Here is a 22,964-nt window from a genome sequence, read left to right as displayed (position 1 = left end):
GGCACGCACACACACGGGCGAACGAAGGCCGAAGGCACACCAGGCTTCTTGTGCACGCCATCGGCCCAGCTTGGCGCCACCGGGCCGTTTCGGGCCGAGAGTGATCCCGCGCCGAAACTGGATGAAATTGTTCCGCACGCCGCGCCGAAATTGAATTTGCCAAGTTGGATGAAATTGTTACGCCACGGCCCGTAAAATGTGTACTCAGTATCGGAATCTTACAACAAAACTCCCTCGCACAACACTGGGCACGGGACTGGCGCGCACTGGCACGAACACAGGTACACCACGGGAGCCGCCTAAGCGACTCCTGCGAGGGTGGCGAGGCACTTAGCTCCGTGCACCCGCCCACCCCCGCCACAGGCAAGCTCATTCACGACCTGCTCTGCGATGGCCGTGTGAAGAACGACTGAGATGCGCTGCTTCTGCAGCCCCAGCCAGCTCTTGGTGGTCCAAGTCACCTCATCGAGGTACTGGGCCCGCGTCAGCTTGTTCTGTAGCACGTCCGCCGCTCTCCGGAGGATCTCACGGACCCCCAGTATCGGAATCCTAGATTCGAGGTGTCTCGCGCACCACCGTCGCGGCAGCGGCTGCGGGTGAATTGCGCGCCTCTCCCTGCTGCAAAAGGTATGCCACACAGCTATGGCATGGCCATTTGGCCGGCCACCAGTTCCACCGGCACCGCCGTTCAGCCCGGCCGCGGTATACACCATCACGACGACGGGAGGATCCTACCCTGAGGATGTGAGCTGGACTCTGACCTGCGAGGGGAAGGAGGTCATCTCTCAAAGCGCCCGCGACGCAACATGGTACGTCTCGCTCTCAGTTGGCATGCAGTGCACCCTGCTCATGTGCGATTCGCATGGTGACGGCTGGAACGGCGCCAGCTGGACGGGCCTCGGGCAGGTGGCCCTCACTTTGGATTGCCCATACACCTACGACGGATTTTCTTTCACTTACGACGGATTTTCTTTCACCTACGACACCTACAGGGACCTGGGCCTGCCGCGACCGAGCCCTGAACCGAGCCCTGGTGACGGAGCCTGCCCGGTTGGTCGAAGCGGCCACTGCTACCAGCGCATCGAGCACTTCGAGGTGGCGCTCGTAGCCCCCCCCCCTCTACCATCACCGCTGCCGCCGCCACCGTTGTCATCGCCGCCGTCTCCGCCGCCCTCGCCATCCTCGCCACCCTCAAGGTGCTGGCGTAAGCCGAAGACTGGCAAGAGCCGCGGCCGCCGCCCGGACCGGCGCCGCGAGCCGCAGCCCAGAGCTGAGCGTCTCAGCGGGTGTTGCATCGCCGTCGCCACCTCAGCCCCCCCCGCAAGACTGCTCAAGCCTAGCCGACGGAGGCGTTGCTCTTAGTACGTGCTCATCGGTGGTATCATCGGGCAGCTGCTGTCAGATGGTTGCCCTGGGGTGGTGCCAGCAGGCGTGCTGCTCGGCAGGGGTAGACTGTGCCTCTTCGGGGCAGTCTCCGCCGCCATCCCCATCGGCACTTCCATCGACATCGCCGCTTCCTTCGCCGCCTCCGCCGCCGTCGCCGTGCGTCTCCCGCTGGTTCAGCCCGGGCAACACGCTTGCGGACGAGGCGCATGTGCAGCTGCCGCGCGTCGCCGGCGTCAGGGCCGTCTCGTGTTGGCTGCGAATGGACGCCGCGCAAGACACTTTCTCCTGGGACTACCTCTTCGATGCGCGGCCAGGGTTGGGCTCCGGATGGTTTGCGATCGTGGGGGGCGGCAGCATGTCCATCGGCTCGAACTGGGTAGTCAGGAAGTACTACTCTTACGAGAGCGGCACGCCCGTCGCCTTCTCATCGATGCCCCGCTACGACGCGTGGATCTTCGTGTACGCACAGTCGAACGTCGCCTTCACGGACGACATCACCCTGCACTCGCGCTACTCTCGCGACGAGGACCTCGCGGCCAAGATCGCCTCCTTCACGATTTGGGGCGACGCCCTCACGGACGCGGAGGTGGTTGGCCTCGCTGGTGGAATGTTGCCAGACACGAAGACGCCGCTCGCCTCCTTCGTGGCTGACCAGGCCCAGCTCCCGACGAGTGCCTGGCCGACCCCCGACGGGTCGCTCACGGCCATTATTCAGGCGGGCGCGGGCGCTAATTCCGGACCCCTCGCTGCGGAGATTGGGCTGCCCGCGTGCATCGAGTATCCTTACGCGCTGATGCCTCCGTCGCCTCCGTCGCCGCCGGCAGCGCCGGCCCCTCCGTCACCACCTCCGTCGCCGCCACCGGGGACGCCTTCGCCACCGGCGCCACCCGCGCCACCGCCGCCACCGGACCTTGATGTAGTGCATGGGCCGCAGCTGGCGGGTGCTGTCATCTCATCTGAGGACATTCCGGCCTTCTTTCCAGAACCCAGGCCAGCATGAGCACCACGGCGGTGAGAGGTTGAGGTGCGCACCTCAACCTCTCACAGACCAGCGCATAGCGCCATAGGACGTATTTTCTTCTCATAACAAGGCTGTGAACTCCCACTCGATACCTCCCCAGTCTCAGCCACAAGGACTAGGTGCGCTATAGCGCTATTGGGTGGAGACTCGCGGTGTGCAGTTCGCTTCCCACCACGAGGCGAAGCCGAGTGCGCCGCGAGGAAAGAGGGTCTATGCCGGCACCCCTTTGGGTCCCCGCTAGTCGCGAGGCGGCTGTGCCGAGGGGCCCTCGCGCGTAACTGAGTCGCCTGTCAGCCTGAGACTTCCGGTGGTACTTGGTTCGGGGTCCCCTGTTTGGAGTGTATCGCGCGCCTTGCGGGGGGGGGCGCGGAAAAGAGGAACCTCTTAGCGCCATCGCCACGGTGCTGCATGCAGCGCCGGGCGACGACGGCTTACCGCCTCCCGGTCCCCCTCGGCACACCTCCGCTGCTCAATGTTTGACGGCTCGAACCCGTGAAGCTTCCCCGTGCGCGGGTTACCCCGCACACGGGTCAGCGACAGCTCAAAACAGCGTGTATCGCGCGCCTTACACCTCGGCGCTCATCCGGTGTGCCCCTCGAGGGACGGCCGCGCCGCCCTGGGTCGCCCTTCTCTGCAATGCGGCTCGCGCTGCTGGTCTCGTACGACGGCACGCCGTACCGCGGCTGGACCGACCTGCGAGAAGTCGCTCTCCGCCCCGCGCTGGCCCGCGTGCTTGGCTGCTCGGAGAGCGACCTGCAGCCGGGCCAGCAGCCGTCGCTGCCACTCCTCGAGGCTGCCAGCCGCACCGATGCCGGCGTGCACGCAGCCGGGCAGGTCTGCACGCTCTCGCTCGACGACGCGGTGCCGCCCGATCGCCGGAGCCGCCTCGACACCGCCCGGCTCGCCTACTCGCTCAACGCGCTGCTGCCGCCAGAGGTGTGCGTGCGCTGCGCCGCGCTCGTCGCCGACGGCTTTGACGTGCGCTCCAACGTCGGCAAGCAGTACACCTACCGGCTGTCGACGGCGAGCACGCGCGACCCGCTCCGGAGACTGCACGAGTGGCATGCGCCGCCGCGTCGCGGCCGGCCCGGCTGGGACGCCGCCGCAGTGGCGTCGACGGCGGCGGCGATGCTCGGGACGCACTCGTTCGCCGCGTTCGGCAACCGGCCGCGCGGCGGCGAGCGGAGCGTCGAGGTCGACCCGGTGTGCACCCTCTCGGAGCTGCGCCTCTCGCAGGGTGGCCTCTCCGAGGCCTCCTCGGCCGGGCGATGGGCCTTCACCGTCCGCGGCGACCGTTTCTTGTACAAGATGGTTCGGAACCTGGTGGGCAGCCTGGTGAAGGTTGGCTACGGCGAGATGGAGGGCGGCGAACTACTCGAGGCGCTCGCGGACGGACGCTTCCGCCGCGGCGAGTCTGTGCCGATCACAGCTCCGCCGCACGGCCTGGTGCTGGATAGCGTCGAGTATGCGGCTGGAGAAGACCCGTTTTCGAGTAGCAGCGCTGGTTTAAATTGATGCGTCGGAAAACGATAACGAAGTTAGTGAAGAGACCTGAGTGTATGGCGGAGATGAGAGTGCGACAACGGTTGTGACGCGTGCGCGGCGTGTGTGTGCGCGCGCGCGACAGGACGAGAGGGAGGCGCTGGCTCGCTGGGCGGACGGAGATAAACCAGAGTTCCGGTGTTCCGCCGAGAAGACGCCACACGACATAAGCACGAGACACGTGCATTGGGGGGGGGGGGGGGTGCGTCCTTTTGGCGGCACGACGTGAGCTCTCAAGCGCATGCTTGCACAATCATTTCGGGCATCCTCTCATTCGCTCCGAGCCGGTGACCCGTCGGGCTTGCGCTTGAGTGAGGCGTCGTCGTCATCAGCGGCATCGGGCGGTGCGGCGTCGGCATCGGGCGGTGCGGCGTCGGCGGGCGCCTCGGCGGGCGCCTCGGCAGGCGCCTCGGCGGGCGCTTCAGCAGCCGCTTCGGCGGGCGCTTCAGCAGCCGCTTCGGCGGGCGCTTCGGTGGATGCGGACGCGTCGGGCAGCGGCGCCTCCTCGCCCGTGGCGATCCTGTGCGCCCGCTCGAAGGCGTCGAGCTCGTCGCGCAGAAAGACGCAGAGGAGCAGCGGCGGGCTGGCAGGCGCGAGGATATGGGCGCTCACCTGTGCGGGAGGGGGGGGGGGGGGGTCAGCGCGGAGCTCCCTCCTCGAGTCCAGCCCCCGCCTCTGGAGGCACCTCTGGAGGCAGCTCCGCCGCCGCCGCGCCGAGCGCGTCCATCGTCAGCGGCGCAATCTCATCGGCAAAGGGGCCGGCAAAGATGCCGCCGGAGATGGGCAGCAGCCTCAGCTGCGTCGGGCCGCCCTCGCCGCTCGCCGCCGCGTGGAACTCGCAGAGCACGTTCTTGTACGCCGCGGCGAGCTCCTCCTGCGCCTCCTCGCGAGAGTGTTGGCCGCCATCGTCGCGCCTGGACGAGGCGGCGGCCGGGCGGCGCGCGGCCGGTGAGAGGCGCGGCCCGCGCGGCCGCCGGCGCGGCGAGACGGCGGGAGGGGCGGCGCACCGGCGGTTGAAGTTCGGACCGACGGTGTGGATGCAGTGGAGGGGCCCTCCCTCCTCCTGCGGGTACGCGTGGTGCTTTGCGAGGCCGACCGCCGTCACAGCCTCGCGCACCGGCTCCGGGAAGGCGTCGTCGTCGCGGATGCCGAGAAAGTCGTAGATGGCGCCCGACGCGCCGCCCGCGCCACCAGGGCCGGTGCGCTGAATGAAGGGCAGCCCGGCCGGGTCGCAAAACACAATGCCGGCGTCAGGAGGGCCGGCCCGGTCCACGACGCCCTCGCCGCGCACGAGCTGCTGCCCGAGGACCGAGTACGGCACAACCTGGACACGCTGGAGGAGGTCCAGCGCCGGGCCAGAAGCGGCCATTTTCGACAGCCGCTGAAGGCAGGGTGTGGGAAGCCTGTGTCAAAAAAGAAATAGTGCGGTGATGAAGGCTAAGCTCAAAAAGAAAGGATAACGCACTCTCTAAAAGAAAAGACTTTAATAGTTCGATCCCCAAAAGAAGAAAACCGTGGTTAACATCCTCCACAGCTGCTCCGACGACGAGGTCCCGGTGCAGCGACGACAATGCCATCTTCCACCACTACGGCGTTGCTGTGCCTAGCCGTCGCCGCGGAGGCCCTCGTGCTTGCGCCTCCACGTCCGGGCCTTCTCGGTGTCGGTGCGACAACCGGGCCCGCACCCGCTCGGGCATCTGAAGCGCTGCTCATGCAGGATGGCGCACAGAAGGAGTGGCCGGACTTCTCGAGTCCGCTCGAGCCGCTCGACTACGGCATAATCGCGATCCTCGGCGTCGGCTTTCTGCTCGTGCTCTCCGGCCTGATCACAGATTTTCCTGTTTGAGCGGATGCGCAGGCGGCAGCGCAGCCTCAGGCCCTTGGGTCGGTGGGTCCTGTGCTCGCGCTCGTCCCGCCGCTCCGCCATGTCGCGCCTGAGCTCGTATTTATGTGTTGCATGTAGACGGGCATGTGTGCAGCGGTCCTTTAGCATGGTGTGTGATCGCGACCTGCTCGGCCCGGTCACCGTTGAGTTAGTTTTATCTGAATGGGCGCTCCATTTGGCGCACGATTCAGAGATGTTAGACGTACAACTGACACGTGATACAGCAACCATACACACCGAACGTCGCCCACATGCCACAACGCAGAAGGAGCAAGGACCACGCACCGGGACCCGAGAGACCGGACCGACGCCCGACACGAACCCGCCACCGTGCACCGACACAACTCGTTGGTCGTTCGCGCAGCACGCTGCTCACCACTCCCCTCGCCGCTGCCCACACTGGCTCTCACTCGGCGGCACGCAAGGAGCGCCGCGCGGTGCGGAGCTCCGAGGCGAGCGGGCTCCGGCGGAGGCAGCAGCTTGAGCACAGAGGAGAGGACGCCTAGGCACAGTTGTGGAGAGAGCGTGAAGGGGCGCCGCACAACTCGGCACCATCGCCTCCGACTGCATCTCGGCTGCGTCTCGCCTGCGTCTCGGCTGCGTCTCGACTATATCTCAACGCGTGCAGGCAAGATTTTCTTTTCCTCGCGATGTCTGCCCCGCCGCGCCGCCGCTCGCGCCGCCTCGCCGCCGCCTCCACCGCCGCTCCCTCGCCAGACACGCCGCCGCCCGCCCGCCTCCTCGACCTCCCCACGGACCTCCTCGTGCGCGCCCTCTCTCGCTGCGACCCCGCCGACATCGCTCGCGTCGCGGCCGTCTCGCTGCTCTTCCACGCCTCGCTTGCGGAGGACGGCATCCGCTTGTGGGCGCAAGAGCGCGGCTTCGAGCTGCCGGCGCTGCCTGAGGGCGAGGGCTGCGCCGTGCGGTGGCTGTGCTGTTCTGCGCTGCTGCGCGCGTCCAACCCGCCGGCGAGGGCGGCCGCAGGCCTTTCTCACAGCGCCTTCATCGACGGCGAGGGGCGGCTCTCGGCATGCGGCGACGCGACGGATTTCCCCCTCCTCGGCCATGGCGAGGGTGTGACGCGGCTCAACACGCCGACCCACACCCCTTCCACGCTGGGCGGTGAGCGCGCCGTGAGCGTGGCGGCAGGAGCTTGCCACAGCCTCGCCCTCACCAGCAGCGGCGCCGTTTGGAGCTGGGGCTATGGAGGCCAAGGCCGGTTGGGCCACGGCGACGAGGAGAGCCAGTGGCAGCCAAAGAAGGTCGAGGCGTTGGCGGGCCAGAGCGTCGTCGCTGTCTCGGCTGGAGGGTCGCACAGCCTCGCCCTCACCGCCGATGGCGCTGTCTGGAGCTGGGGCTATGGTTACTCTGGCATCCTGGGCCACGGCGACCAGCAGAAGCAGCTGCTGCCCAAGAAGACCGAGGCCTTGGCTGGCCAGCACGTCGTCGCTGTGTCGGCAGGAGAGCGTCACAGCATCGCTATCACCGGCGACGGCGCTCTCTGGAGCTGGGGCATGGGAGGCTTTGGCAAGCTGGGCCACGGCGACCGACAGCACCAGCTGCTGCCCAAGAAGGTCGAGGCCTTCACTGGGCGGCGTGTCGTCGCTGTCTCGGCTGGAGAAAGCCACAGCTTCGCCATCACTGCCGACGGCGCCGTCTGGAGCTGGGGCATGGGAGGCTTTGGCCAGCTGGGCCACGGCGACGAGGAAGACCAGCTGCTGCCGAAGAAGGTCGAAGCCTTTGCTGGCCAGCACGTCGTCGCTGTGTCGGCGGGATGCTACCACAACCTCGTCATCGCCGCCGACGGCGCCGTCTGGAGCTGCAGCCACGGAGGTTTTGGCATGTTGGGCCACGACGACCAGCAGGACCAGCTGCTGCCGAAGAAGATCGAGGCTTTGGCTGGCAAGCGCGTCGTCGCTGTGTCGGCTGGAGGCGACCACAGCCTCGCCATCACCGCCGACGGAGCCGTCTTTACCTGGGGCAAGGGTGAGCGCGGCTGCCTAGGCCACGGAGAGGACCTGTCGGAGGAGCTGCTGCCCAAGAAGATCGAGACGTGGGGACCGTAGCGGGTGTCTCTGGGGGCGGTACACACACACGCACGCACACACGCACGCACACACGCACACACGCGCGCGCGCACACAGGAGCTCCAACCAGCAACCTCCCTTGGGCTTCCCCGCGCCCCTGTGAATGAATGTTTTCTCGCTGCATACCCTGAACAAGTACGGATCTGCGCTGGTTTTGCTACGACACAAAAAACCGGTTCAGTTTCAAAGGCAAAAACGAAAAACAAAAAGAGAAAAACCATGCCACGCAGCCGCGCGGAGAGCCGGGGCTTCGGCTTGGCGCGCGGCTTTACGCCCACCCCTCACACCTTGTGATTTTTGGGTCAAAATCGTCCCGATTTCATAATGTTCGTTCGTACGTGCATCCGCGGCGCCCAGCGCGGTGCCAGCGGCTCCCATACCTCTAAGAGGCCACCCACCTCCGTATAGACCCTTATATCCGCGGTTTACGCCCAATAGAGGCAGCTGCAAGAGGGCCCGGACGGGCTCTGCGGCACACACTGCTCGCTGCTCGGCCATGCGGTAGCGTTTGGTGATGCCGCCCCTGCGCGGGCGGGGGCGTCTCGCTCGGCAGCAACTGCGCCGCGCAGCGCAGGTTCGAGGGTCGCGGTGGGTGGGTGCACTGGAAGACGTAGCGGTCGAGAAAGCGCTCAGCGACCGCTACGTCTCGAGGATGGAGCCGTCGCGCGGACCCGACCGGCCGACCGGCAGTAGCAGCAGGCGCCGGAGGGCGCGGGAGGCAGCGGCGACACCTCGGGCCAGAAGCGCGAGCCCTAGGCTGGTGAGGGGGCCCGCTCATGCGTAAACGGCTCTGGGACTTAGCTAAATCGCGCATCGAAATTCGGGACGATTTTGCCAGGGCACCGTCACAAGGTGCACGTCACAGAGCAGTGTCACACTGTACACTGACACCTTCTCCCCTATTACCGACTCTAGGTTGCGCACGCCTCCCAGCGAGCTAGGATCTCCGCTTTTTCTCCCCTAGCCATCCCGCACCCGTCCGCGGACCGCGCCGCGCGCCTCTCTGGGCGTCTAGTGCAGCCACCCTTCTGGCGTGGGTGATTGCCAAGGCGGCTCAGAGTGCGCTCGGCCTGGCCAATGCGAACTTCCAACGCAGCAACTCGCACCCAGGTGGAGAAGAGGAGTACGCGACCCGTGGCTGCCCATGTCATCATGCACCGGCAGTAACCCGCGCATCGTCGGGGGCAGCTGCACCGGGAGCACTTGGTGGCGACGCAGTGCCTTGCCGACCATCAGGTCCTCGTACGGCTCGGTCCGACGCAGACGGTCCACATCGGTGCGGGGCCATGCAAGTGCCACGAGTCGGGCTGCCGCCCGAGACAGCACGTATCCGCCTCCCTGCAAGTACGAGACAAAATCACTCGTGTAGTACCGTCGATTCCAATAAAACTCTGGCTCGTTGACCTTGAAGTGGTACCGTCGGTTCTGCTTCAGAGGACCAAAGTTGTTGAGATACAAGCCAGAGTAGTCATGGTGCCCGATAAAACGCAACAGGTCGCCTTGCCCCATCCCGCCGGTGCGGAAAGACGCCAGGTCCGTGTCATCTACCTTGTACACGTGTGTGTACCCAGAAAAGGCTGGCAAGCGACAGAACGCATCGAACGCCGCCGCCATCTTCTCCGGCAGGCCCAGATAGGCGTCACTACACCGCAGATGCAGAATGCCCCCCGAGAGGAAATGCGGCTCGGCCTGCTGCGGGTCTCCCAGCAGAAAATAAAAGTTGGTTGGCCAGCTGCGGCGGCCGCGCACCCGCGCGATTGTCTTGGCACAGCTCACCACGAAGCAAGCCACACGGACGTCATCTCCGGAAGGCGGCACAACCGGGCGGATGGCGGGCGAAACCATTGCCACCCGTGGGCAGACGACAGGGCATGGACGTACCGCGGGGGCACTCGTGGTGGTCGTGTCCTGCTCTCTGTCATCAGTGGCGACGGATTCGGAGAGCGGTGTTGTCTCCTCCTGCTTCCCCATGGCCCGCGCGCGGCCGAACGGCAACGCAGACGACGCGCTCTGGATCATGACGACAGCTTCGGCGCCGACACTCCTTCGCAGGGAATCGGGGAGGTTCCGCGCCGGCGCCGGCGGGCGCTTCCGTTTTCGGGTTTAGTCGAGTAGGATTTGTTTTCGGTTTGGTGGGATTTACATCCAGTGGAGGTGTGGAGCTTAACCTGATGTTATCGAATTTATGGAATTTGAGAAAAAGAGAAATCCCAGCTTCACACCTGCACGCTGGCACGACAAGGGTGTCTGTGTGTCGCTCGTGCGTGTCGTCATCATCTGTCCCGCGTCCACCCATACGCCATACCGCGTTGGTGTCCAGTCCGAGCCTGACTGTTGTTCATCTTTCTACATTCATACATACATACAAGGGTGCAGATTGGCGCGGAGGCACACACACCGGCACACCAACGAGTGGTGGGCGAGCTTCGCGTTGGTAGGTAGGTATTCGTTAGGTAGGGATAGGCCCGTTTTTTTATTTTTTATTTCAGAGACCTCGGGACCACGAAGGGAGAACGAGAGGTCTGGATGCGGCCAGTCTTTGGCGCGATGCAGGAGCTTCCACAGCGGTCTGGGTTCACGACGCAGCTCCCACAGCTAACGAACGCCGCAATGCGGCGCTCGGGTCGCTGTGAGGCCGACTGTGTCATCTGCCTCGAGTCTATGCATCCGGACGACGCGGTGTGGACATGCGCCCGCTGCGACAACCCAGTCCACTCGAGCTGCTTCGAAGAGTGGCGGCGGCACGCCAGGCGTGCGACGTGCCCCGTGTGCCGCTGCGGTGGTCGAACGGACACCGGAACTGACGATACATGCTGCTCCATTTTTCTCTCTCTTGCAGCCGTCGGCCTGGCGATGAAGGTGAGCTGAGTCATGTTTAGTCGACCGTTTTCGCGCATGCCTACCAATCCAGACATCACCAGAGCCGCCTTTCGCTCCGACTCGCGACGAGGCTGCTCGAGGCCACAGAGATCTTCCTGGCGAGGACTCGGACAATGTGGATGCCACGCTGGTAGGCTCTGCTGGCTTTCCCTGCACGCCAGACTTCTTCCGTTCGTTGAGCTGACCCAAGGACAGCGTCGTCTGGGACGGACGATGGTGCTCACGTCCTGCGTCCTACCTAGGCTAGCACGTTCTCACACTCTCACAGTGTGCCCAGCGTGCGCAGCCGAGGTTTGTTAATGCCAGCGTGCGCGCCATTAGTGCCAGTCTGCGGTCTGCGCGGTGTTAGAGCGAAGTAGAACACGTTTTGGAGAGGTTTGGTCGAGGCCGATCAGCGCGCCGATTGCTGACATCCCGCGCGTGTGTGAGAGTGAATATTCTTGATACAGACTGACACACACACACACACATACACACACACACACACACACACACACACACACATCCCGCGGCCCGCCGGGGGGCAGACCCGGTGCCAGCTAAGCCGGCCGTCCCAGTTAAGCCGGTGTGGTTCCTCCCGCGGCACCTGGTCTCTCACACATACGGCTGTCTCTCACACGCACGCTTCCTACCCAACTCTTGGAGCACTTGTGTGTGTATCGCGCGCCTTGCGGGGGGGGCGCGGAAAAGAGGAACCTCTTAGCGCCATCGCCATGGTGCTGCATGCAGCGCCGGGCGACGACGGCTTACCGCCTCCCGGTCCCCCTCGGCACACCTCCGCTGCTCATGTTTGACGACTCGAACCCATGAACACTTGGAGTGCAGTCGGTACAGTTGTAACCTCAGTACCTCACATCCAGGGCCAACTTGGAGCACTTGGAGCACTTGGAGCACTTGGAGCACTTGGAGTGCAGTCCCAGCGAGCAACCGGGCCAAACTCAGGATGTCTCATCTCCCCAGGGAGCGCGACTTTGACGTCCTCATCTTCGGTGCGAGCGGCTACACGGGCGAGCGAGTTGCGCGCACGCTCTCAAAGTGGTCCATGCCCGGAGGCGCCTGGGCAACCGTCCGTTGGGCCATCGCTGGCCGCTCGCAGAAGAAGCTCGACGGCATGCTCGGCGGGCTGGCGAGTCCACCGACCGGTGTGGTGATCGCTGATACGTCGGACGAGGCCTCGCTGCGCGCAATGTCCGCACGCACGCATGTGCTCATGAACGCAACCGGGCCGTACCGCTTCTACGGCGAGGCGGTGGTGAGCGCCTGCATCGCAACAACGACGGACTACTGCGACCTGTGCGGTGAGCCCGAGTTCATCGACCGATGCCAGCTCAAGCACTCGGACGCCGCCCGCACGGCAGGCGTGCTGGTCGTCCACGCGTGTGCCTTTGACAGCGTGCCGGCTGATCTCGGCACGCTCTTCACGGCGATGCAGTTCCCGCCGCCCGCCCTGTGCGCGCACGCGGACATGTACCACGTGGTCTCGGTCGAGGGGAGTCCACCTGGCGCGAGCGGGCACGCGACCACCTTTCGCGCCGCGGTCCACGGCTTTGGTGGCGCGGGCGAGACGCGCGCGCAGCGCAAGGCGTCTGCTCGCCGCGATAGAGTCGAGGCTCTGCAAGGACAGCATGTCCCACCCCCAACGTCCCTGGCACCCCCCAGGCGCTGCTCGCCAAGCTCGAAGAGGAGGCGCCGGGGAGCTCGAGGCCGCCGCCGCCGCTCGGCCCGAAGCTCAAGGTGGCGGCTGGACCGGCGTGGCAAAAGGCGCGCGCCCGCGCGGCACTGTGAATGGGATCGTGTGCCTGACCAACACTAATTGCGCGTGGCAAGAGGGCGCTCCGGGAGCGCCCGCGGCAGTCAGCCAGCCAGTGCGACACCCCTCCTCGCGCGTGGCACACGCGCTCGCGGAAGACACAGCGGCACTGCTAGTGAACCTAGCGATGGCTGTGAGCAGCACTGACTCCGACTGCGGGTGGAAAGGCGCTCGCGCGGTACTCGTTCCTCTTCCCCGGCGCCGACGTCGCCGTCGTCCGCACCTCGCAGCGCGCGCTCGCGAGGCAGCCGCGGCGGGCGGGGGAGCCCTATCTGACGCCGCAGTTTGGCGCGAGCTTCACGGTGGCGAGTGCGCGCTCCGCCGCCATGGTCGCCCTTGCCGGCGCGCTCTTCAACGCGCTGAGCGGCTCCGGCTGGGGCCGCGCCCTGCTGCTGCGCCAGCCGGCCCTCTTCACGCTCGGCGCCCCGCCCTCCGCCCTCCGCTCTCTCTCTCCTCTCTCGCCTCTCCGTCCTCTCTCGCCTCTCCGTCCTCTCTCGCCTCCCTCCTCTCTCGCCTCTCTCCACTCTCGCCTCTCTTCTCTCCCTCCTCTCCTCTCCCTCCCTCTCCCTCGACCCTTCCCTTCCCCGCCTGCCCACCCTCAGGCGCGTTCTCGGACGAGGGACCGTCGGAGGAGAGGCTCCCCGCCCCAGATGCGCAACATCTCCCCATATCTCCCCATATCTCCCCATATCTCCCCATATCTCGAGGCCCTAGTCGCGCAGCACGAGGCACGCGAGAGGACGCGCACTCAGCTGCAAGCGGCTGGCGCAGGCTCGCGGCAACGTCGTGGAAGAGCGTCTTCTTTGGCCGCGGCTGGTCCGACGCCACACCCGACAGTCCGCCTTCTGCCAGCTTCGACCGCACCCCTAGATGCGGAGCACAGGTCTGAACAGTCAAGCTGCCACTCGAGAGGACACGCATTCCGCTGTGCCTCAGCTCTTCTCGGCTGTGCCTCAGCTGTGCCTCAGCTGTGCCTCAGCTGTGCTCAGCTGTGCTCAGCTGTGGTCAGCTGTATTCGCATCCCTCGTATCGCGGTGCTCCGAGAACGCGGCGCGAGACCGTACTCCCGCCCCGACCTCGGCGTGCTCACACTGTAGGACCGCGCCGCGACCGTCTTAGTCTCGGGCCCCGAGCCGGGCTACATCGCCACCGCACTCATGTTCCTCAGCATGGCCCGTTTCATCAAGGAGGAGCGGCGGCGGCTCCCCATAGTTGGTGGCGTGTTCACGCCGGGCGGCCTCGTCGGCTCCGGAGGCGCCGCCGCCATCACCGCCCTCGTCGATGCCCTCCGCGCCGTCGGCATCCGATTCGAGGTGGAGGAGGCTCTGCATGCGACCGACGACTCGCGCACACAACTGGGGGTGTGGGGCCCGCCCGCTGCGGCTCGCTCAAAATTGTGATGTGTCACATGCCATGTGTTACTTTTTAAATGAATTTCAGAATTGAAATTTGAATTGTGAAGTTATCTGTTGTGAGAGCGGCAGGACGCAGGTGAGAGCGGTGACCGGTGTGGTAAGATCCCGACAAACTCTGCAATGCTACGTCAGTTTTCTGCAACGGCTCTTTACGAACCAGGTCTACTCGGTGTTCGCAAACCCGGTGGCGGCGCATGCCGACGGGTATGGACGCCACGTATGCCAGATGGAGGTGGAGCTCCTGCGAAGCCGAAAGCTGCGGGTGAGGAGAAGCGACCGGACGGCGTTGCCACCGGAGGCGGGGCGGGGAGGCGGTGTGTGTGGGGGTGGGGGGCGGGAGGGGGAGGGGTTGGACCCCTGCGGTTGGACCCCTGCGGCGTCAGCGGCGGATGGCGAGAGGGAGGGCCCGCGCCGCGGCTGCAGGGGGGGGTTCAGTGTGGCACGGCTAGATGCCGGGCGCGGCACGGCGTGATCTCTCACCGCCGCACTCGGCTTGCAACAGCGTGCGGATGGGGCGGTGGGGGCGGTCGGGGCGGTCGGGCGGTGGATGGGGGGGGGGGGGGGGGGGTGCCTGGACACGACTGCCGGCAGTGATGAACAAGAGAGTAGCCACAGAGATGAACAAGAGACGGCAGAGATGAACAAGAGAGTAGCCGCGGCCGTGGCCTGGTTGGCCTGGTTCGCAGCATACTCAGACGGCCCGCGTCCGGCAGGCGAAGGGCGCAGCAACCGCGACGGCCGAAACGCCTTGCGAGCCGGCGTCTTCCAGCCTCGCCAGCCTCCGGGTGGCTGCGCAAAGTGTCCCTCGGGCGGCAGCAGCCCGGCGCACACCGACGCGCCGCGCACCAGCCCTCAACGCAGCGCGGGGAGCGGCAGTCACCGGCCCAGGGCCGCCTGCAGGGCTCGACAGCGCTCGTCGCTCAGCCGATTGCCTTTCTCGAGAACGAGGAGACGCCCCTCATGGAGCGTCGCGCCGAGGTGCGCGTCTACCTCGAGATCGAGCCGAACCACTTCGCCCTCCGGGAAGGTGAAGAGGTTGAGCCTCTCAGGCGAGCCAACCAGCTTGCCTTTATCCACAGCAAACCCGCCGTGCGAGGCGGCCGCGTGCAGGATCGCCTCGACTGGCTTCTCGCGGTCGACAAAGAGGTGGCACGGCCGCGCGCCGGTTGACGCGGGCATCACGACGGCAAACATGCACCTCCGGGCGGGCGGGACCGCTGCGTCGCCCACCGGCCTGCTCGGCTTGGTGGTGAAGACCAAGGCGGGCGCGCCGCCGTGGCGTGATGCTGGTGGCGTCGCGAGCGAGCCTGGGGGCGCGCGGTTGGTGGCGGCGGTGCTGGAGCAGCAGCCCATGGTTTTCGCTCGTCGAGTTTCTTTTTCGCGAAAGAGCGAAATTTCTTTTTCGACGCTCCCTTTTCGAGCCCGTTGCGTTTTTTTCGAAATAAGGCATCTATCTAGAGAAGATCAGGTAATCTGACAAGGCCAGCACGGAGCTTCCCCTCCTGGCTTGCATCGCCGATCTGGCCTCCTCGACTAGATCGCGGCCCATGACTCCTCGCGACGCCATAGCGCCTCGTTGCGCAAACGGCACCTGAAGGACATAATTTTGCACCTCGATGTCGTTGCGCAAGCACGCCTCGTTTGCGACGGCGGCCCGATCGCAAAGCCGGAGGTTGAAGGGGTCTACAAACGTGGAGGCGGCTGTTGGGTTAAGGAGGACGGAGGCAACAGCGTCCAAGCCCCCGGGTAGCATCCGTGCAGTCCGGGCGGGAACGCCGCACGAGAATTTGACGTGGTTGACGCCCACCAGGCCCAATAGCAGCCCTTGGGGGTGCTCGGCGAGCCAGGCGGCGGAGGCGGACGCCATCGCTTCGTCCCTCAGGCTCTGGCGCGTGAGAAAGTTTGGGAAGCTGATGGTCCGCGCGTCGTCGGTGGAGGCGGTCATGCGCTGGCCGGCCCTTCGCATCAGCGTGAAGGGCGGCCGCAGCGTGTAGGACACATACTCCTCGAAGGCCCTCGTGGGTCGTGCTTCCGAATCGCTCGAAGCCATCGCCGTCCGGCACGTACTGGCGCCGCTTGGCCGGCTCGAGGGCGCCGCCCAGCTCCACCTTGGCCTTGTCCTCCGAGTCCATGTCGAGCGCCAGCATCGTCACACCGTGCGTGCGGCAGATCCGGAAAATGGGCGCATACCATTCGCCGCGAAAGACCAGTACCACCGTCTCTCCCACTCGGTCGCAGCCACCAAGCCGGCCTCATCGAGACGGCCGGCGAGGTAGTCGTCGAGCGCCGGCTGGAAGCGCTGCTGCACCGCCTCCAAGCCGACGGCGAGGGGCCTGCGTGTGGTGCGCCGGAGAAGAGCCGTGAGCCGCGCGGCCTGGAGCTGAGGGTCCCGGGGCTCCGGGTGGTGCTCGCCGAGGAAGATGGCGCGCTTGGATCCCATCGTACGGACAAGTCGCCGGGCGCTCTGCCGGCTGGCGGACGGCAAAGCCCTGCTGCTCGAGTCGACTCGGACCGCGTAGATGCTGCTCTCGCCGAGCAAGGCCTCTCCGGGCAAGCCCTCCTCGAGGGTGTCCTTGAACGCCACGGCCTGGGCGCGATGCGGCCGGGCCAGAGCCGTGAATGACTGGGCTCTGGGGTGGTCCGGCCCACAAGTCCGGCTCACGCGCCCCGAGCTGACCCTCTAGAGTAAAATGATTCTCTACCACACGCACACCTACTACTAGTAAGAGCTAGCACCCCTGCCTTACGCGAAAACAGCACGTTAGCACCCCTGCCTCCGCTCTCACCACGACGGCGCGGCGAACATATCCGGCCCGATGCACCACTCCGTCATCCCTCTCACTTCTTCGCCGCCGACCAGGCCTGAAAGTCTGCGCAGAATTTTGCGAGAGCAGCCTTGTCAATCTCTTTGCCATCAAGGCCTTTCTCCGCAAGCTTCTTATTGACGTTCGCCTGGTACTGCTCGTGCATCTTTTTGGCGGCCATCGGCCATCGCCCGTATCGAATTTCTCGCCGTGCCAACACCCCAAGCCCCATACTCTTTGGGAGCTGGCCTGTTGTTTCGTCCCACTTGAAGAGGACCCGATCAACAAACCAACTTCCCGTGTCATTGTCCAGGTCCTCCCTGGTCGCGTACGGGTACACTTGAAAACACCCCGACCTCCTCGGTCCAAAACAACCACGTCTTCTTGCCGGCGCCGTCTTTGAGGTCGAGCTCCTGCTCGTTCGTCCAGTAGCAGGGCACCAAGACTCCGGCAACGCAAAGCCCCCGGTTAGCCAAAAGATAGCGTAGACTGCCGCGCAAACGACGGCGACCGCCGCCACCACTATTCCTGCTCCAACTGCGGCAACGCCTGCGCCGACGGCTCCGGCGGCCACTCCAGCCTCAGCTCCAGCTAAAGCAAACGAATCAACTATGGCGGCCGCCATACCGAAGCCTTCCGGTATTTCGGAGCCGAAGCTATCCACAAATGAGAGGATTTCTTCCTCCAGAATCTCAGGGAGGGGGAGGGCCCGGGACAGGGGCGCCTCCTTGGCTTTGGCGGCGAGCTTCTTTGGCTTCCGCCATGCGAGGAGACTCCTCATTCGACGAGAGAGAGAAGGTACTGGCGACGCGCACAAGCTGGCGTCACAAGCACTTGGAGCACTTGGTCTTGGAGTGCAGTCATCAACCTCACATCCAGGGCCGGGGAGCTGAGGAGCGCACCCAGCGGGCCGGATTATCCGCATCGCTGTTTCATCTATTCTTTTCCGGTGAGAGAGAGTTGTCTTGTTTAAATTCTTTTCCGGCCGCGGGTCTTTGCTGTCTCTTGCTAGTAAGGGGCGCCCGTACCGCCTAGCTCCGCGGACGGGCCCCTCCACCCTTCACGTACGTACGGATCATGTAGTCCCCACACTCGCTGTCGTGGGATCGCTTGTCATGTGAGAGAGTGCGTTGTGTTCTTGCTTGTTTTGTATGCGCTTTCTCTTGCTTGGTGTACCTGTGTTAGTGCCAGTGCGCGCCAGTCCCGTGCCCAGTGTCGTGCGAGGGACGTTTTTACTTCTTTCCCTGGAACATTTTCTCTCTTTTCTTGTGCTCCACTTCGACCCTCCAACAATCTGTGCAATCACACCGATGGCTGGCGCCGCTGGCACCGAGATCGTGTCCTTCCTCCGCAAGGTAGAGACCGGCCAATTCTTTGAGATCGCCGTCGACGGCGAGCGCTGCCTCCTCCAGACGCGGTGGGGCCGCAGCACGGCGACGCCGGTCTCGGCCGAGAAGCGCTTTGACTCGGAGGCGGCCGCACGCGAGGCGGCGGTGAAGAAGCGCACCGAGAAGCTCGCCGATGGCTTCGTCGAAGTTGACTGTGAGGTCAAGACTCCTGCCACAAAGAAGCAGCGCACGGGCGGCCCCTCCGGAGAGGCGCCGCCGACTGCAGCACCGCTGCCAACGACATGGATCTACATGCACAACCCCGAAAAGAACAAGTGGGCGCTGGAACGCACAGCCCATCCTCCCCGCCGATGCGCTACGCCGACAGGCTGGCTCCCACGTCTCAAAATTTCACCTTGTGCGCCCGCAGGTGGTACGACCTCGAGTGCTCGGGACTCTCCGTCAAGATTCACTTCGGAGGCTGCGCCAAGGGGAAGGGGTCGTGCCACCCAAAGGTGTTTGGCGACGCGGCCGAGGCGACTGGCTACGCGCGGGGCAAGGTCAACGCGCAGGGCAAGAAGGGCTTCGCTGTGGTGGAGGCGAGCAAGCGGCCGGCCGCGTGAAGTGAGGTCCCGGCGCTGTTGCTTGCTGCCGTGTAGCGAAATGCGAAGAGGGTGAGGCCGCGCGTCGGCCGTCAGGCTCCTGCACTGAGCGATGGTGACCGCGCCAGGTACTGAGCGGCACCGAGCCGCCGTCCTCGTCGCTGTCGAGAAAAGTCGTGATGTATAGTCCGCAGACCGGCCAATTTGGAAGTGACAAGTGTTCTTGGTACGGGGTGTGGACCCTGAGTTGACCAGGGGTTGTGCGCTGGGCCCTCCTGCTCGGCTCCAGCCGGTAGACAAGTCTTGTCATCAACAGAGTAGAAGGATCTGACCTCGGGGCCGATGTGACCAAGCGCTGGTAGCGTGGTTTAACCTCACACCCATGGTCTCACAGTGTGCCGGCAGTCGCCGAGCAGTGTCGCTCACACAAGCCGCAGCACAAGTGACTGAGGGCCAGTGAGGGCGAGCCCATCGCTGTCACAGCTGTGGCAGCCGCACAATAGGCTGTGTCAACTGTGCAGAGTGTGTGAGCAGCAGAGGAGCTGCTCTCCAGGCTTCTGTCGCAAAGAGCTGCATGCCACCGAAAGCGCTGTCGAGGTTCGCCGAGCGCGGCGCAGGTTGAGGGACACCGTCACCGACGAGCGCGTTGGACTTTTCACTCCGGACAAAGACAGTGGCACGCGCCGCTGCGCGGCGCGTGCCACTGTCTTAGCGGCGAGGCGCGGGACCGTCACTGGCGAAGTGGGTCGCGTCCCTCGATTTCCTCAACTCACGGTCCGCTCCCTCTACCCGGTATTTGGATTCTCATCTCTCTCACTCTCGAATATGTTTTCACATATTCACTCTCAGACCACGGGGGCGCTGGGGCACACTGGTCTGCCCGATGCGCCACTACCCAATGTCTTGCCGACGCACCACCCCATGCCGATCTTTTGATTTAGGTATGTTGTTGTTGGCAAAGCAAGACACACACAGGGCTGAGGCGGCGGCGGGTCACGGACGGTACACGGAGCTCACACAAAAATCAAAATTCTGACAAATTCATAATCAAGTATCAACGACAACGTAAATCAGTTTGATTGCGACGAGTCGCAAATTCATTCCAGTGGTTGTTGTGGCGGGCCACCTTGCACCATCCACCCTGTCCAACGTCTTTAGTTTTAAGGCATGACCACCTGCTGGCGGCCCTTCCACCTGCACCTCCCCTCCTACGGTCCTCCCTGGACGCAGAACGTGAAATACCGATACCACCCCCGGCCCATAGAGCCTCTACAACAAACTCTACAGCAAAATCGCGCTCTACAGTGCTCTACATCTGCATCGCTCTGTCCCGCGCCGGATGTAGAGCTCTACAGCTCTACAGCGCTCCAGAGCGCTCTACATCTCTACAGCTCTACAGCGCTCTACACTCTACATCCTCTACACCCTCCCTCAGGGAAAAAGGGCTTCCACTCGACACCTCGAGAGCCTCGAGAGCGTCACCACCCTTGTTGTGCCAGTGTGCTGTGAGAGGTGTGAGTGAGTACACACACACACACACACTGAGAGCACTTGTGGATAGCTTGAATTCTTCTGCCAGTGTGCTGTGAGAGAGGCTTGTATTTTTTAAGAATTCAACTGGAAGAGCGGCGTTTTGCGGGGTCACCCTTGTGCCCCGTGCTCCTCGCCGCCGCCTTGTGCCCCGTGCTCCTCGCACCGGCCTGCTCCTCGCCCGATGCAGTGTACGGACAAGACAACGACAACGGAGATGACGCTGCCAATCACCTTCGATGCCGACTCTGCGCTCGAGTGCAGCCAGCTCGCGATGGGGCTCGCGTATCAGGACGACGTCGGACTGCGACTCGTGAACGCACTGCGCGTGGAAGGCTCTCCGAGCCTGATCTCCGTCGGGACGAGCAACATAGCATTTGCAAAGACTCGCGGAAGGAATTCCGAGGAGCTCGTTATTGTCAACCGCGGAACGATCATTAACAATGTGGAGGACGCGAGGCGCAATTTTGCGGGACAAGTCCGCACCGACCACATTTTTGTCGGCAAGAGGAGCAGCGGCGAGGATGTCGCCATTAAGAGCAACCGTCGTTTCGCGCAGCTGATGGTTCACGGGCAGTACCTGGACCGCGCGATGGGCGTCCTCTTCACATACCTCCTCCTCGATGCGATGAAAGGCGTGTACCGCATCGGCGACTACAAGCAGGTGACCGTGACCGGCCACTCGCAGGGCGGCGCCGTCTCGATCTGCCTCGCCGCCCTTCTGGTGGGCTTCGACGCCGGGCTGCGCGCGCTCAAGGACGGTCACATCGACGCGCTCGAGGTCAACGACACCAGCAGCAGCGTTGACGCCTTCACAAAGGGCGACCCGACCGCGTCGACGCTGTCGATCACGCTCGATCAGGACGCGGAGCAGTTTGTCGTCAAGTGGTCGGGCGCGTGGACGCACGAGACGCGATGGGACGTCAGCAGCGCGCTTCTCCACCGCCAGGAGGCCGCCGCCCCTGACGGCCCTGTCCGCGTGTACGCCTTCGCCCCGACCAAGATCTCGAACCCCGCCTTCGAGGCCTGGATCCACGAGAACGTGCCCAGCACCTTCAACTTCATCATGCGCTTCGACCCCGTCGCCCAGATGGCGCGGGACGCCGCCGTGGCACCTCACCCTCTCCACGAGACTTGCCGTCAGACTGTGCGCCTTCGCCACCACAGGTGCTGCCATGGAACCGCCGGCCGGGCAACCTGATCGAGGTGCGCGTGCGGAAGAACGAGTGGCTGCGCTGGCTCACCTTCCCCTTCCTCGAGGCGTGGCTCAACATGTCGCCGTGGCTCCCGGCGTGCTGCGCCGAGAAGGGCACCTACGGCGGAGCGCTCCACAGCGGCGCCACGATCCTCCCGGCGGTGACCGCCTTCCTGCTAGAGAGCCCGGCGGTCGCAAAGAAGGCGAGCCTGGACGCGGTGTGGAACGAGCTCAAGTACTTTCTCATCTTCGAGGAGTGGTTCGGGGGCGACACCTCCAGCTTCGTCTCGTGGTTCCGCCTCCAGACATCAAAGTTTCCCGACAAGCAAGTCGGTGCGACCGACCGGTTGCTGATCCTCAAGGACGGCAGTGAGAAGGGGCTCGACGACTTTGAGTACACGATCCGCACCTTCAGCGGCGCCCGGGCTCTGACGTGGAGCCGCGTGTACTTTAACGGCACCCTGATGCTCACTTTCTTCGTCCTGGCGCTCGCGCTCCCGTCCTTCGCAGCTCCCTGCCCCCGCCCAGGGCTGTCCCGTCTCAGCCTCCCCTCCCACCCACCCCGACCTCAGGTGCCGATGGCCCTTCTCCTACTCGGCGTCCTCCTCCTCCTCTCCGCCGTGGCTGCGCCCATCTACCTGACGCTGCGCGTCGGCGCCTACCTGTCCGCAGAGGCGGGCGCGTGGTGCTGCGTCTCAGAGCCGGCGACGGACAGCGCGGTGCGCGGCCTGCGCGCCTCCTCTCCCCTCTCGCCACGACCCTAGCCGGCGCCGCATGTGGCTCCCATAGAGAAGCGACATCAGAGTTGAAGCCGGGTACTAAGTTGCCGCCGCCCGCCCCACCGTGTGCAGAGCACGTCGGCGACCATCGACCGGATCGCGACGCCCAAGCCGCCGACGACGAGCGCGGCAACGGCTCGGCGTTTCGCCAAAGAGCAGCGCACAAAGTACCAGGAGCTAGCCAGCCCCGTGTGAGTGCAGAATGGAAAGCATGTACAGAAAAAGAAGAAGAATGAAGATCCACTTCGAATGAAAGAAAGAAAGCCAAACACAAAACAGCGAATCCTCCAAACGAGCCGAGGGGCGCGCAAGGCCAAGGGCAAGGCGCAAGGGACCAGCTGGGAGGAGAGGGGGAACAGGGGTCTCAGGGCAAGTCTGGTCCGAGACAGCAGAGCACGGTACATTAGAACAATAGAAGCACTTCTTGTGCGTGCGTCGAGAGCGTCTGGTCACCTGTGAGCTGTGACCTGTGTCTCTCGCTCTTCTGTCGCTCTTCTGGTGTCGTGACGTGACGCTGTTACTGACATGAACATTTGACTAGTTTGTTATGACCCCACCCAATGAACACACCAGTGAGGGAGGGCGAGACGATCGAGGAGTCCCGTACCATGCGGAATCGACCCTATCAAGTGCTCAAGTGCTCAAGTTGCAAAAAGTCTGTGGTGCAAAACCCGCCCAAAACCCGCCCAAAACTACCGGT

At 64.6% G+C, this 22,964-nt stretch overlaps 5 protein-coding genes across 5 annotated transcripts; 4 read left to right on the top strand and 1 right to left on the bottom strand.

Annotated features, from left to right (window-relative positions):
• Nucleotides 1–3,043: 3,043 nt before the first annotated feature.
• Nucleotides 3,044–3,922, top strand: EMIHUDRAFT_219207 (hypothetical protein; the record flags this gene model as incomplete). Its single annotated transcript, XM_005758728.1, has 1 exon — nt 3,044–3,922. One exon carries the CDS (start codon nt 3,044–3,046, stop codon nt 3,920–3,922), a length of 879 nt encoding a protein of 292 aa, XP_005758785.1.
• A 152-nt stretch (nt 3,923–4,074) lies between these two features.
• On the bottom strand, nt 4,075–5,349 carry EMIHUDRAFT_453465 (hypothetical protein). Its single transcript, XM_005758727.1, has 3 exons — nt 4,957–5,349; nt 4,635–4,863; nt 4,075–4,561 (listed from the first exon to the last, which is right to left on the bottom strand). Exons 1-3 carry the CDS (start codon nt 5,316–5,318, stop codon nt 4,220–4,222), a joined length of 933 nt encoding a protein of 310 aa, XP_005758784.1. The 5' UTR covers nt 5,319–5,349; the 3' UTR covers nt 4,075–4,219.
• A 6,638-nt stretch (nt 5,350–11,987) lies between these two features.
• Nucleotides 11,988–12,614, top strand: EMIHUDRAFT_68730 (saccharopine dehydrogenase; the record flags this gene model as incomplete). The annotated part of the gene is made up of 1 exon (XM_005758726.1): nt 11,988–12,614. The coding sequence occupies one exon, from the start codon at nt 11,988–11,990 to the stop codon at nt 12,612–12,614; it is 627 nt and encodes a 208-aa protein (XP_005758783.1).
• A 208-nt stretch (nt 12,615–12,822) lies between these two features.
• EMIHUDRAFT_438718 (Saccharopine dehydrogenase) lies at nt 12,823–14,059 on the top strand. Its single transcript, XM_005758725.1, has 4 exons — nt 12,823–13,031; nt 13,214–13,247; nt 13,383–13,470; nt 13,712–14,059. The coding sequence occupies exons 1-4, from the start codon at nt 12,938–12,940 to the stop codon at nt 14,009–14,011; spliced, it is 516 nt and encodes a 171-aa protein (XP_005758782.1). The 5' UTR covers nt 12,823–12,937; the 3' UTR covers nt 14,012–14,059.
• Nucleotides 14,060–18,176: 4,117 nt separating this feature from the next.
• Nucleotides 18,177–18,961, top strand: EMIHUDRAFT_359557 (hypothetical protein). Its single transcript, XM_005758724.1, has one exon. The coding sequence runs from the start codon at nt 18,530–18,532 to the stop codon at nt 18,779–18,781; it is 252 nt and encodes an 83-aa protein (XP_005758781.1). The 5' UTR covers nt 18,177–18,529; the 3' UTR covers nt 18,782–18,961.
• The last annotated feature ends 4,003 nt before the right edge of the window (nt 18,962–22,964 follow it).

Source organism: Emiliania huxleyi (assembly GCF_000372725.1).
Source record: "Emiliania huxleyi CCMP1516 unplaced genomic scaffold EMIHUscaffold_84, whole genome shotgun sequence".
Lineage (NCBI taxonomy): Eukaryota > Haptophyta > Isochrysidales > Noelaerhabdaceae > Emiliania > Emiliania huxleyi.
This window is presented reverse-complemented; position numbering and strand designations above follow the sequence as displayed.